The 15,131-nt window shown below is 40.8% G+C and overlaps 1 protein-coding gene across 1 annotated transcript in view; it reads right to left on the reverse strand.

Annotated features, from left to right (window-relative positions):
* COL25A1 (collagen type XXV alpha 1 chain) overlaps positions 1-15,131 on the reverse strand; it is a 427,499-nt gene that overhangs the window by 131,257 nt on the left and 281,111 nt on the right. Inside the window, exons 6-7 of the mRNA XM_075127572.1 lie at positions 12,142-12,168; positions 11,950-11,976 (exon numbers count right to left, since the gene is read on the reverse strand). Of these exons, the coding sequence (XP_074983673.1) occupies positions 11,950-11,976; positions 12,142-12,168 (54 nt within the window). The remainder of the gene's footprint in view (positions 1-11,949; positions 11,977-12,141; positions 12,169-15,131) is intronic.

Raw genomic sequence — 15,131 nt, forward strand, 5'->3', positions numbered from 1 at the left:
AGACATGGTAAATGAGACAGGAATTACCACCTGCTGCTCACTTGCACTTCCTAAGATTACAACCAGCTGCTGCTATTTCACATCAAATCACACAGGCTTCAGGCCAGAGTGATTCTGACACTCTTTATGGCTGACTTCCCTCCCCCACCCACCCCCTCAAATTCTAATTAATCCCTCAGACCAAGTGCCAGGCCTGCAGCTAATTATTGTACCTGCCCTGGGGAATACAGTGTCCTGTATCACTCTGTCCTGTGCCACAGACTCTCGGCAGGAGCTTTTTTATACAATCTCTTTCATCACAACTGCTGCTTTCTCCATCACCAGAATTCCGCTAACTTACACAATGCCCTGCAATGAATGACAAGGATGGGGGGGGGGGTTTCCCATACACAATAATACAACACAGAGCTTTAATTTTAATGTATTATGCTACTGTTAAGAGTTCATATCACCTCAATAGAAACCTGATATTTAGCAACTAGCACAAACTAATTCTGGCTAGAGATGGGTCGTTACAAAATATTATTTTCTATGATCACTATACTTTCATACCAGACTCTGATTGAGCTACTTTGTTTTTAGCATTAGATGAATTTCCCGTAACACAATATCCTCTCCAGAAATAACTCAATTACAAGTATATTCTAAGTGGGAACACGTTAATGTAAATTGCAATCTAATTGCCTACATGGTAACTCTGCCACAGTCAGGCATAATAGGAGTTCCAATAAACAATCTCAACCTGAACTACATGAACTATCCTGTCTAAAGACAATGTCTCAGAGCCAATTCAGCTCCCACTGAAATCAGTAGGAAAGAATCCTATTGACTTCAACAGGGGTTGGATTGGCTCCTGTGTCCGGTTTCATCTGCAACCCTTATCAAATTGCACTCCATTTCTGAGATGTGAACTGAATTGGATAGGCTTCAGAGTGGTAGTCGTGTTAATCTGTATCAGCAAAAACAGTGAGGAGTCCTTGTGGCACTTTAGAGACTAACAAATTTATTTGGGCAAAAGCTTTTGTGGGCTAAAACCCACTTCACCAGATGCATGATCTGATGAAGTGGGTTTTAGCCCACTAAAGCTTTTGCCCAAATAAATTTGTTAGTCTCTAAAGTGCCACAAGGACTCCTCACTGTTTTTGCTGAATTGGACAGGATCTTAGTAAGCAGAGGCCTCCTTCCTGGACCCTCTGCTCAAAATTTGCAGTCCTGGCTCATTCTGTTTCTATTCATTTCATACTGTAGTATCTGAACCGAGAAATGGCACAAAGTGCATTTAGAGTATTTATTAGAGCTGGGTGAAATATTCATAATGAGTTTTATTTGATCAAATTTGTGTATTTGAAGTGTGTAGTACTTCATGGTAATTGAAACAATTTTACACAATGTCAACATTTTGAGGTGAAATTTTGTGTATAATATTTTTCACAACCTTGAGACTAGCATAGGCATGTTTGTGCATGCAGTGGAAATCACGCTGAGAGAGCCTTCCTTACTCCTGCCCTCCTTGCACCACTGGCAAGGAGCCTACTACAAATTGAAGACACTGCCCCCAACCATTAGACCAGACATGCCAGCATTCTAATATAGGGGGGCAAGTACACTGAACACTTCCCCAGGATGTCACAGCTGCAGCTGCTCTCTCCCATGGCACCCCAGCGCCATGACTTAAAAGGCATAGTCTGGCTCTGGGTGGTTGTAAAAAATAAATAATAATAATCAAAAGGCACTTTTGTGAATTTTGAAAGAAGAGATTCCCCAAGCCCACATTTTCTAATGGATGAAACATATGGCGGCAGTCAGGAGAACTTGAGTTCTGTTCTAACCTCTTCTACTGCTTGCATTCGCTGCGTGATTTTCCACGCTGCTACACTACTTTTATGGGGGTGTAACTCTACTGAAACGAGTGGAGCTACAATGGCATAAAACTGGTGTAGCAGAGTGGATAACCAGGCCTATTTATGAAGGTGGTAAATATTTTTGATCCCATTTTACAGATAGGAGAACTGAGACTCAGAGAAGTTAAATTACTTGCCCCATGTTTCACGGTAAGTCACCATTAGAACCAGAATGGGCCCTAGCCTCTCTGCACTTCACTAGAGCCCAGTGTCTTCCAGACAAGCCATTGAAACTTTCTAAGCTTCAGTATTGACACCTAACGAAGATACTGAAGATAGTTTAAGTTATTCCTTTATTTACATATGATGAGACAATGCAAAGATTAAGGGCTTGTCTACATGGGAAGTTATACCACTATAGAGTAGGGTGTGAATTTAAATTGCTATATAGTTATACCAGTATTACCCCCTGTGTGGACACATTTATTTGGAATAAGAGTGGCTTTTTGTGGTTTAGCCTAAACTACTTTCAAAGAGACATAACCCACAGTATTCTTGTCAGCAAGTTAAGGAAGTATGGGCTGGATGAATGCACCATAAGGTGGGTAGAAAGTTGGCTAGATTGTCGGGCTCAACGGGTAGTGATCAATGGCTCCATGTCTAGTTGGCAGCCGGTGTCAAGTGGAGTGCCCCAGGGGTCGGTCCTGGGGCCGGTTTTGTTCAATATCTTCATAAATGATCTGGAGGATGGTGTGGATTGCACTTTCAGCAAATTTGCGGATGATACTAAACTGGGAGGAGTGGTAGATATGCTGGAGGGCAGGGATAGGATACAGAGGGACCTAGACAAATTGGAGGATTGGGCCAAAAGAAATCTGATGAGGTTCAATAAGGATAAGTGCAGGGTCCTGCACTTACGACGGAAGAACCCAATGCACAGCTACAGACTAGGGACCGAATGGCTAGGCAGCAGTTCTGCGGAAAAGGACCTAGGGGTGACAGTGGACGAGAAGCTGGATATGAGTCAGCAGTGTGCCCTTGTTGCCAAGAAGGCCAATGGCATTTTGGGATGTATAAGTAGGGGCATAGCGAGCAGATCGAGGGACGTGATCGTCCCCCTCTATTCGACATTGGTGAGGCCTCATCTGGAGTACTGTGTCCAGTTTTGGGCCCCACACTACAAGAAGGATGTGGATAAATTGGAGAGAGTCCAGCGAAGGGCAACAAAAATGATTAGGGGTCTGGAACACATGAGTTATGAGGAGAGGCTGAGGAAACTGGGATTGTTTAGTCTGCAGAAGAGAAGAATGAGGGGGGGATTTGATAGCTGCTTTCAACTACCTGAGAGGTAGTTCCAGAGAGGATGGTTCTAGACTATTCTCAGTGGTTGAAGAGGACAGGACAAGGAGTAATGGTCTCAAGTTGCAGTGGGGGAGGATCAGGTTGGATATTAGGAAAAACTTTTTCACTAGGAGGGTGGTGAAACACTGGAATGCGTTGCCTAGGGAGGTGGTGGAATCTCCTTCCTTAGAAGTTTTTAAGGTCAGGCTTGACAAAGCCCTGGCTGGGATGATTTAATTGGGTTTGGGTCCTGCTTTTGAGCAGGGGGTTGGACTAGATGACCTCCTGAGGTCCCTTCCAACTCTGATATTCTATGATTCTATGATAACCAACACCAGAAAAAAGAACTCTTCCGTAATACAAGCATCCACACAGGGAGTTATACCACTATAAGTATAGTGGTTTAAATTCACACCTTTCTTAAAACAGTAGAACCTCAGAGTTACAAACACCAGAGTTACGAACTGACCAGTCAACCACAGACCTCATTTGGAACCAGAAGTACACAATCAGGCAGCATCAGAGACAAGAAAAAGCAATACAGTACAGTACTGTATTAAAGATTAACTACTAAAAAAATAGAGAAAGCACCATTTTTTTTGCAGAGTAAAGTTTCAAAGCTGTATTAAGTCAATGTTCAGTTGTAAACTTTTGAAAGAACACCATCATGTTTTGTTCAAAGTTCCAAACATTTCAGAGTTACGAACAACCTCCATTTCCAAGGTGTTCTTAACTCTGAGATTCTACTGTACTGATATAACTTTCCATGTAAACAAGCTCTAAAATTACTTAATCTGAAAAGGAGAAGAGCTAGAGGGGACTTGATTTTGACCTGCTAAATTATGGCAAGTGTAATGAAAACTAATCAGTTCCTCTCTTAAACAGACAAAAAAAGAACAAGAGGACACTAGGTGAAATTAATGGCCAGTACATTTAGAACAAATAAAAAGAAACACTTCTTTATGTGGCATATAGTCAGTCAGTGAAGCCCAGGAGGTCATCAAGACAAATATTACAATATGGCTGGATTAGATAATTTTATGTCCATTCATACTGTATAATTTAGAGCTATGATAAGAAAGCTGCATTGGGGCATAAACTAGTTGCAAGTGGGGTTCAGAAAAAATTGCTGCATCTCACCACTAATTACCATACATTCTTGAGAGTTTTCATCATCTCCTAAAGAACTGGGCGCTGGCTACTGACTGAAGCAGGACCCCAGGTTAGATGAACAAAGGGTTTGATACAGTCCGGAAATTCCTACTCTGGGGACTGAGACTGTTCTGACGGAAATTAATGGAACTTCACCACTGACCTCAGAGGGGAGAAGAATCAGACTGCTGGCTGGAAATATATTACAAGGTGGTTTCGATGCAAGGTAACGATAGAGATTTATTCTTCAGCCTCTAATTACTATTTTCTGATTTGTCATCAGAGAGTAAAGAGTTGGACTAGACCCTGCACCTATTAACGTCAACATGGGTTTACTGCTTAAGACCTTGTCTACGCCTACAGCACCGCAGCAGTGCGGCTGTACTGATGCAGTTGCACCTCTGCAGCGCATTTGGTAAAGATGGTCTATGCCGACGGGAGAGAGTTCTCGTCAGCATAAAAAATACACCCTGTGCATGGCATAAGATATGTCAGCAGGAGAAGTTCTCCCGCCGACAGCACTATGCACAGTAGCACTGATGTCAGTGTAACTTATTTTGCTCACGGGGGGAGAGGGGCAATATTTGCATCCCTAAGTGACGTAAGTTTGCCGACATAGGCGGTACTGTAGACATAGCCTTAATTCAGTGGGAGCAGGATAGACCCAAAGTGTTGTTTTTACTCTGCATTCACTGGAAACATATTAACTAAAGCTACCGTACATGTATTAGTCAATCGGGTTTACAAACAATTTGACTTTTTCCCCAAATACTCCCTCAACAGGCAAAACGTACTGATATATTTAGTTTCCATTAAATATAGAACATTTTATAAAGCTCTTTTCTAACAGAGTCTAAAATGTAATAGGCAAAAAAGTGATTTGATTTTAACATGTAATCAGGACATTTTTTAATTTTAATGAGCTTGCTGTCATCATGCCAACTTCTGTCAATATTGGAAGAAATTAAAACAGTTTTCCCACACTCAAGTATAGAACCTGTAAAGCATCAATTGTAACACAGCGATTTCTTTTCCCTAAGCAATACATACAGCAGTAAATAAGCAGCAAATTCATTAAAGGCAAAGAGGAGGGAGGCAAGGGTTAAGCAAATAGGAACACTGCATTACTATCTGGGCCTAACTGTTTTAACAGAGCAAAAGAATCTGTTTAATCATTCAAGTCAACAAAGGTTAAGATAATAAAATAAACTTCTGAATGCCTTGCTTTTCTGGAACCTAATCTCTCCTGCTTAAGACATTTTAAAGATGCTATCAGTTTTGTGTAGACCCAGCTGCTAGGAAAATTTACTTGAACACACCATGAGGAGAAAATAATTTTATCGAAGTCATTATGTATGGCTCCTGGGTGACTTGCTATTGCACCTAGCTCCCAAAACTAATTTAGAACCAGCTGCTGGCTTACGATTCTTTGATCTGATAAACAAGAAATCTCTCATGTATCAGGAGTGAATGACAGAAGCTGTTTATTATGTCATTTGCAGGAAGATGATAGAAGACTGATTAAGATACTGTGCTATGGCTGATTAGCCTCTGCACATTCACCTCTCAAAGTCTATTTTCATTAATTAGGCTTCAAACTCTGCTTGGACAATAAATCCTTTGCCACCTAAAGGTGGCAGAGTTCCTTAAGTAAAAGTCATTATGAAATCTTCAAAGGCTTTGCTAGTTTCTAAGCTAATAATTTTAAATTGAAGTGGAGTTGAGCAACTGGAACTGAGCAGTGGTTCAGTACCAGCACTTATTCTAATAGCCCACAGGCTAAAATACATCAATTTTAATTTTCAATGTCAGTATAGCAATGCAGACCTCTACAGTCATGTGTGAAACAAGCACTTTCATGGAAATTGATTCGGGAGACTTACTAACACTGAGCCTCTTACACTTGTGAGTGGAGGAATTCTAATTCTGCACGTGACCAAAAAATCTGGCTCAATCCGAATTTTTAAAATAAGTAACAAATTCATAAGAGGTTAGGTACAAATATACATGGGCAGAAAACAAACTTACTCGGGAAGATCAAACATTTAGGGTAGGACTTTCAAAAGGGCTCAGCACTGGCACATCTCTAGTCCTACTGGCGTTAACAAGGCAGGCCAACACTGAGCACTTTTGAAAAATCCAACTCCTAACAAACATTAGCCCCTTTAAAAAAAAAAATGGAAAAATACCCATAACTCCATGAAAAATGCAAGTCTCTGAACCTCCACACAATGTTTGCTGGATTTGGATCCTCATTTGCAATACTGAAGGAGGACTTGTGGCACCTTAGAGACTAACAAATTTATTTGAGCATCAGCTTTCGTGAGCTACAGCTCATTTCAACGGATGCATTCAGTGGAAAATACAGTGGGGAGATTTATATACATAGAGAACATGAAACAATGGGTGTTACCATACACACTGTAACCAGACTGATCACTTAAGGTGAGCTATTACCAGCAGGAGAGCGGGGTGGGGGAGGGGGGACTTTTGTAGTGATAATCAAGGTGGGCCATTTCCAGCAGTTGACAGGGACGTCTGAGAAACAGTGGGTGTGGGCGGGCATAAACATGGGGAAATAGTTTTACTTTGTGTAATGACCCATCCAATCCAGTCTCTATTCAAGCCTAAGTTAATTGTATCCAGTTTGCAAATTAATTCCAATTCAGCAGTCTCTCGTTGGAGTCCGTTTTTGAAGTTTTTTTCTTGAAGAATTGCCACTTTTAGGTCTGTAATCGAGTGACCAGAGAGATTGAAGTGTTCTCCGACTGGTTTTTGAATGTTATAATTCTTGACGTCTGATTTGTGTCCATTTATTCTTTTACGTAGAGACTGTCCAGTCTGACCAATGTACATGGCAGAGGGGCATTGCTGGCACATGATGGCATATATCACATTGGTAGATGTGCAGGTGAACGAGCCTCTGATAGTGTGGCTGATGTGATTAGGCCCTGTGATGGTGTCCCCTGAATAGATATGTGGACACAGTTGGCAACAGGCTTTGTTGCAAGGATAGGTTCCTGGGTTAGTGGTTCTGATGTGTGGTTGCTGGTGAGTATTTGCTTCAGTTTGGGGGGCTGTCTGTAAGCAAGGACTGGCCTGTCTCCCAAGATCTGTGAGAGTGATGGGTCATCCTTCAGGATAGGTTGTAGATCCTTGATGATGGGTTGGAGAGGTTTTAGTTGTGGGCTGAAGGTGATGGCTAGTGGCGTTCTGTTATATTCTTTGTTGGGCCTGTCCTGTAGTAGGTGACTTCTGGGTACTCTTCTGGCTCTGGCAATCTGTTTCTTCACTTCAGCAGGTGGGTACTGTAGTTGTAAGAATGCTTGATAGAGATCTTGTAAGTGTTTGTCTCTGTCTGAGGGGTTGGAGCAAATGCAGTTGTATCTTAGAGCATTGCTGTAGACAATGGATCGTGTGGTGTGGTCTGGATGAAAGCTGGAGGCATGTAGGTAGCAATAGCAGTCAGTAGGTTTCCGGTATAGGGTGGTGTTTATGTGACCATCGCTTATTAGCGCTGTAGTGTCCAGGAAGTGGATCTCTTGTGTGGACTGGTCCAGGCTGAGGTTGATGGTGGGATGAAAATTGTTGAAATCATGATGGAATTCCTCAAGGGCTTCTTTTCCATGGGTCCAGATGATAAAGATGTCATCAATGTAGCGCAAGTAGAGTAGGGGCATTAGGGGACGAGAGCTGAGGAAGCGTTGTTCTAAGTCAGCCATAAAAATGTTGGCATACTGTGGGGCCATGGGAATAAATGGACACAAATCAGACGTCAAGAATTATAACATTCAAAAACCAGTCGGAGAACACTTCAATTTCTTTGGTCACTCGATTACAGACCTAAAAGTGGCAATTCTTCAAGAAAAAAACTTCAAAAACAGATTCCAATGAGAGACTGCTGAATTGGAATTAATTTGCAGACTGGATACAATTAACTTAGGCTTGAATAGAGACTGGGAGTGGATGGGTTATTACACAAAGTAAAACTATTTCCCCTTGTTTATTACCCCCCCACACACACTGTTCCTCAGACGTTCTTGTCAACTGCTAGAAATGACCCACCTTGATTATCACTACAAATGGTCCTCCCCTACCCCACCGCTCTCCTGCTGGTAATAGCTCACCTTAAGTGATCACTCTGGTTACAGTCTGTATGGTAACACCCATTGTTTCATGTTCTCTATGTATATAAATCTCCCCACTGTATTTTCCACTGAATGCATCCAATGAAGTGAGCTGTAGCTCACGAAAGCTTATGCTCAAATAAATTGGTTCGTCTCTAAGGTGCCACAAGTACTCCTTTTCTTTTTGCGAATGCAGACTAACATGGCTGCTACTCTGAAACCTGTCATTTGCAATACTGTATCTCTGTCAATTGGAGATGTGTTATATAGGGCCTTATTTTCAAACCAGTAAGCATACTTTTGTCCACCTATCTTGTGCATACTGTTGTGTACGCAAATCAAGTAAGGTGAACTTTCACAACTCTGAAATAGTGTATTTAATTTCCCCCCTAATAATTTCAGAGTGATTTAAGCAAGGAGCGCCTTTAAATTTTTAAGATCAAAATAGGAAAATTGAAAAAGGGGCGTGCCTGAGGGTTGCAAGAGATGTTCTTGTCTCAGGTATAAGTTATGAGAGAAGATGATGATCTACATCTTTCTCTTCATTTCACTGGGGATTTTGCAAGCTTCAGGGTCCCATTTTCACCCTGGCAAATCTCCACTTTTTACTTTGGTTTCTTTTACTAATGAAAGTGCCTGAAAGAAGAAGGTGGCTGTTATAAAGGCTAAGGGGTTCTTTTGAATTTTCAAAGCCATAAAAATGGCTTGGAGCAGTAAAACCTTTGCTATAAGCAAGTCTGAGCTTCAAAAACATTTGTAAAAAGTTTCTTATATAACAAAGAAACCGCAGGCTCCATATCTCCAAAAGATGAGCTAGTTTAAAAGTGTCCAGGACTTTCAGGTACAGTAACCAGTCTATTTTCAGGCTTTTTGAATGTAAATGTTGATGTCATTCCAGTATCACTTTCAGGCAGAATACTTCTGGGAACAATAGAAAACATGATTGTGGCACCCACCACAAAACCTATGTTACATACGAAATGATACAAAACATACAGAAAAGTAACCAAGGAAAGAAGAAGTGGGTATAATTTCATTTTGGTGCATGATGGATTTACACGAAGAACTTCCATTAATTACACATGTCTAATCCGCTGGCAATGCAAGTTGAGCATATACATCCTGAAGACAGTAATCAGAAAAGATAACTATTGTAGCATGAAAAATAAAATAGTAAGAAGCACTATCCTAATATTTACACTTGAAAAATCTGAGGAAAAAGAAGGAAAGGCTCCTGTAAAGCATATCCAAACTCATTTTGAGAAAGATAAGGACATGAGAAAGGAGACTCTGAAAATTACTCAAATGATATCTACAAAATTTCTTAATGAAACTCTTCAATACAGTGTAAACTAATTAAACCTCTGATGAAGATTCTTATGTTCTTATTCTTATACCCCCATAGGTACAACACTGACCTGCTCTCAAGAACATGATCTACAGTACAGGATACCCTCTCCCAACTCTGCATCTCCACTCCTGATCTGTTTTTACTATTCAGTCCTGCATCTGAGCCAGTCTCTCTGACATCTCCTGCAGGTTGCCTCGCTGTCAACGTAACATGTTTAAAGCTGAACTCTTTGAATCTGATTCTTCTGTACCTTCTAGCTGCATTGCACTAGTCTAAAGTCTAACTAGACTTGCTAGCCCCAGGACTGAAGAGCTGTAACAATGGTTTAAAGCCACTTTCTCCCTTTCCCCTCATTCTGGATTTGTGCCAAGACTGCTGGTCCAATCTACAGAATCTGGGCCCCTTTCTCCACTCCCAAGGCCTCTCCAGTCCTCCCATTCCCTGTCACCATTAACACTTCCTCCATTCTCGCATGACTTGGGAGCCATTTTTGACTCTACCCTCTATCCTGCCACACCCAACCATGCCTTTGCAAATCTTTTCATATTTTACTCAACAGAATTTCCAAGCGCCAGCGTGTTCTCTCTTTCCATCCTGCTAAAGCTCTCACCCAGGCCCTGATGATCTCTTGGCTTAACTCCTGCAACCCCCTTTCCTCTGGCCTCACTCACACCTACTTTTGAATTCCTCCACTGACAACTCCTTCTCCACCACATCAAATTCAAGATCCTTCTCCTCAGCTTGTTAGGGCCTTTCTCAACTCTGCCCTTCCATACATCACTCTCTTGTACCTTCCTGAGATTGTTCCTTGCCACTTTTGCTTTCATAACAATGCCAAGCTTGAATGCCTGTATGTTCATTTCTCCCACCAGCACGTTTCCACTGTCTTCTGTGCAAAACCTCATGCATAGAATACCTCTCCAAAGTAGTATAGAGACGCTAGCCTGCCCTCCTCCAGATCCCTTGTTAAAGATTCACTTTTGCCACGATGCCTTCAGCAAACAGTCAGCTCAAGTAGACAACCAGTGAGGATTTCTGAGATCTATTTTAGCTACTTCTATCTGATAATTAAAAAACAACTTTAAATGATTCACAAACATTAAGTTGTGCATATAATCATTCTAGGTAACAATGTGCTGCTTTCACTATTACTCTTGTCATCCTTCTTCATTCCTGCCTTTAGTTTGTTTCCTTCTCTTGTTTATCTTAAATTAGATTTTAAGCTATTAGGACTGGGACTGCAGCTTTCTAATGTCAGCACATCACCAAGTATAATGGGGCCTGACTGGGGCTTCTAAGCACTACTGTCGTCACAATAATATGGCCAAGTAAATATGTTATGACTTTAACGATTTCTCACTCACAGTAAAATTAAAATATATTAACTAATTGACAGAAAACGTGCCCTGGCATGAGAAAATGTATAAACATGCAACTGAACTGAGCCTCTGCATCATTAGAGCAATATATCCAAATATTTGTATAATGAAGAACGGATGTAAAGACAATGAACTGGCACTACCAACATAACAATTTGTTCACCATTGTATTCCTGTGATTAAAACAAACACAATACTTAACAACTAAAATAACTCCACAAGGAATGTGTTATGTTTACATCACTAACGCTAAAATTTTCTCTGTTTCTAACTGCTTGGGGAAAAAATGCTATGTTTAAGAGACAATAATATTATTCTATTTGGTACATGTATGTAGGCACAAGAACTAGTCCATGAATGTGCCATGCTTTTATAATTCTCTAAATAATGCCCTCTGCATTATAGGAGTCCATGCAAGACCTGAAAGATGGCTGGGAAAACTGGAAGGTTTACTCTGGCAAACCAAACCAACTCTTACACAGCAGAGCACAATCACTGTCAAATGCATTTCCCCCCACTAGCAGCAGTTGTACATTTTCATATATAGTAATGTATGTGTGGCTATTCTTACTCAAATGCTTCCCAGAGACTGTTTGGTTATATTTGCTGTCCTGCAGACGCTTACTACAACATGCAGGGTAAATGCAGCTAATAAGCATGATTAGCTAAGACACTATATTTCATTTAGTTTTGCGCTAAGGACGAATAGCCTACTCAGGGAAGGGGAAGTGCAACATTTTTTTTTTTAAGATGCTTACCCGAGGGCCCTGATCACCTTGATCTCCCTGCAAAGGGGAAAGATGAGATGATAGTTTTAACACAGCATCTGTGTGCTACCCAACTCTCTTACATAATTTCACATCGTACTGCATCAATATAAACTATGTGTTCAGTAAATACCAGGAGGGGTTTCCATTTATTTTGTAAGTGTTGACAATATGTGTACTCACCTTCTCACCTTTTGGACCAGGAGGACCCTAAAAAAAATAGAAAAAAAATTGACAAATTATTGATGCTAATGAAATTCAGTGATCAGTTACAGGGATACAGTAAGAAGCAGGTCTGAATGATCCAGAGATCTATCCCTAATGTTATGATTTCTTACGGTTTTCATTCCATAAACTGCAGGTATTTTAGGGACAGGTTCTGCAAAGATTTAGTAGCAGGTGTAGTGGGGTTACTCCTGTTGAGTTGTGCACACGGTCTTCAATGGGATTACTCACAATAGTAAAAAACATGAGTGAACTCCGGGCAATAGCAAATGGCAATGGCAAAACTCCCACTGACTTCAACAGAGCCAGGATTTCATCCTACATCTGGTAATAAGCGTTTTCTAAAACAGTAAAACTTTTTACCAAATATGGCTAATAAATCTGTCATGTATTTTGGCAGCCTTCTTAAATTAGAAAAATAAAGGAAAATTAGATTAGGAATTCTAGGAGCATAGCAAGTCATGTTCAGTCCAGTGGTATACTGTGAGCGGTAGAGGAAAGTGAGCTCTTCTTTATCAGAATTCAGTTTGATATGACTTTTCAGAATGAAGGATAATTATTTTAAAAACACCAGACAAACAAAATGGTGTAGTGGTGATATTAGGGTGGCACTATAGGTTCTTTCATTATTCTCTGTGGTCTGAACAAGTTCCCAACTTCTGTGTTGTGCAACTGTCCAGAATCAACTTTCTAGACCCAGTTCTTAAACTGTGGTTTGTGGATCACTTGCTGGTAGTCTGCACAGAACTGGCAGATTAAATGGTGCTGTCTCTGCCTACAAGTTTCCAGCTCCTTCTGAAGATGTCCAGGTGTTTCAGTGCAAATAAGAGTATGGTCACTGGTAAAAGCATCTGGAAACAAAGAGGACAAGCCCAGTCTAGTTGTGTTCAAAAGGGGCCATGGCTACAAGAGAAGGAGAGGAAAAAAGCACCACTACCAGAGAGCGGCACCACCCGCAGCATAGTTAAAACTAACTAAATATCTTCCTAGTGCTACTTTTCCATGTAACCAAGCTCTATAACTGCCAGAAGGATTTCATAATCATAAATGGCAGGGGAAGTGGTTTGCATGACTTGCAAATGGAAGAAGTGGCCCATGAAACACTGTCTATTAGGATGCTGGCTACAGCGAAAAAAGCTTTGAAAATTCCCGTGCTAGCCGGTTTCTGGTGCATTTTTAAGGGTTCCCCAGCATGAAGGAGAGCCCCTTCTACTACACCTTTTAAAGAGACGCAATGTATGTTAACTTCTGTAGCAGGCCATCTCTTCTGGCTGGTGCAGGGGGGAAGAATCAAGCCCTGGCCTCCTCTTTTCCTTCCCATTTCTCCTTTGGGGCAGCTAGAGGAGTGGAGCCCTTGCACTCAATTGAATACCATGACTGTCATTGTGGCCCTCTCCCCCTTATATCCCCACACAGAGGCTGGACACTGTCCCTCCCTGAAGTTTAAAAAACAAGTTAAAACAGATAAACTTGTGATGAACTTTTGTCCGCGTGCATTCACTTGGTCAGCTTACACACTGAGGTTCACATGACAAACAGTTAAAATTGCATGCAGAATTCTATATTCTGTGTCAGCAACTGACCCCATGAATGCTTGTACTGATGTGACTCAAAGGGATAATAATGCAGCACATTTTCAGCAGGCCTGCTTTAAAACATGTGAATATATATATATATATATCAAGCTTGCAAGCTCTCAGACAAACATATATCAACATTTACCAATAGTTACTGCAGAATAGTGTTTGAGAGTATAGCAGGTGTGTAATAATTGTTGGTCAATACTGACTTTAAAATGGTGACCACTGAACTGAGAATACAATATTGACTGTGGTTCCATTCCATTACCTTAAAAAAAATAATCCTTTAACTGAGCCTTGACGACCCACCAATTGTGCACTATAGCTAAGGGACCAGATTCAGTAACGCTGTATATTACACTCCCTGTGCTAGTGAGGCCTCTGCAACCCAAAGGTATTCAACTCAACTTAAGGAAGGGCAGAGCATTTTACTGCCACTGTACTCTCTTGGAATGCAGTTATTCACAGTCTGGTTTCAACAGAAACTCCACTGGCAGAAACTGCTGAAGGCATGGTACAACTGTTGCAGCTACAGCCCTTCCCGACCAGTGCCACGCACTTCTTGGGCTCACAGGCATGTAATTAGTCCACTATGACACAACTAAGGATGCAGTCAATTTGCACCACCACGACCTTCTTCCCAGGAGACATGCTAGAGCTCTGGGAACATGAATGTGAATCCAGCTTATGATTTTTAATAGAGCTGGTTCTACTATTTGTTTCAAATAACTTATCCAATGATTTTTGCCCTCTTTTCTCTTTGTAGATTATCCATGAAAAAACCCTGATTTCTGTGAATTAGTTAATTATTCACAATTGTCTGATGGCTCAAATTGGTTGATGTGAGTATTTGCTTTTTGCACAATATGGCTAGTTACCCAAGTCACGTGGTATTGTTTCTGTTTATTGATTGGACATTTTATAATTTAAAAGAATGCACCTTTCTGCTTACAAATTATCCAAAAGTATTCGTTAATGTTCAACAAATCTACTGTATGAACAAATAAAAATATCTTTTCAAAATGGCCACAAGCGCATTTTTGGTGTAAATACTCTCACAAACACTTGTACTTTTATTCACAATGCTTTTACTTTCTGTGAGCTCTCTTGCAAATAAAAATTCGCTCTTGTAAATACCAGTAAAGGGAATCAGTGGCATTTCATTGTAAGAATATTCAAGTAATATTTTATGGCTGTATTTACCCAGCTCTAATTTTTGAGAATACCATTTCCATTGTTTTGGGAACTTTAAGAAGGAAATCTCCAACCCTCAGCCTTTGTCATCTTCTTTCCATTTGTGTGGAGAAATTCTCCCAAGGTTGTACTGCAGGTTTTATTGATGTGTGTGTTTTCGGGAGAGGGAGGAAA

Source organism: Caretta caretta, chromosome 4, assembly GCF_965140235.1.
Source record: "Caretta caretta isolate rCarCar2 chromosome 4, rCarCar1.hap1, whole genome shotgun sequence".
Classification (NCBI taxonomy): domain Eukaryota; kingdom Metazoa; phylum Chordata; order Testudines; family Cheloniidae; genus Caretta; species Caretta caretta.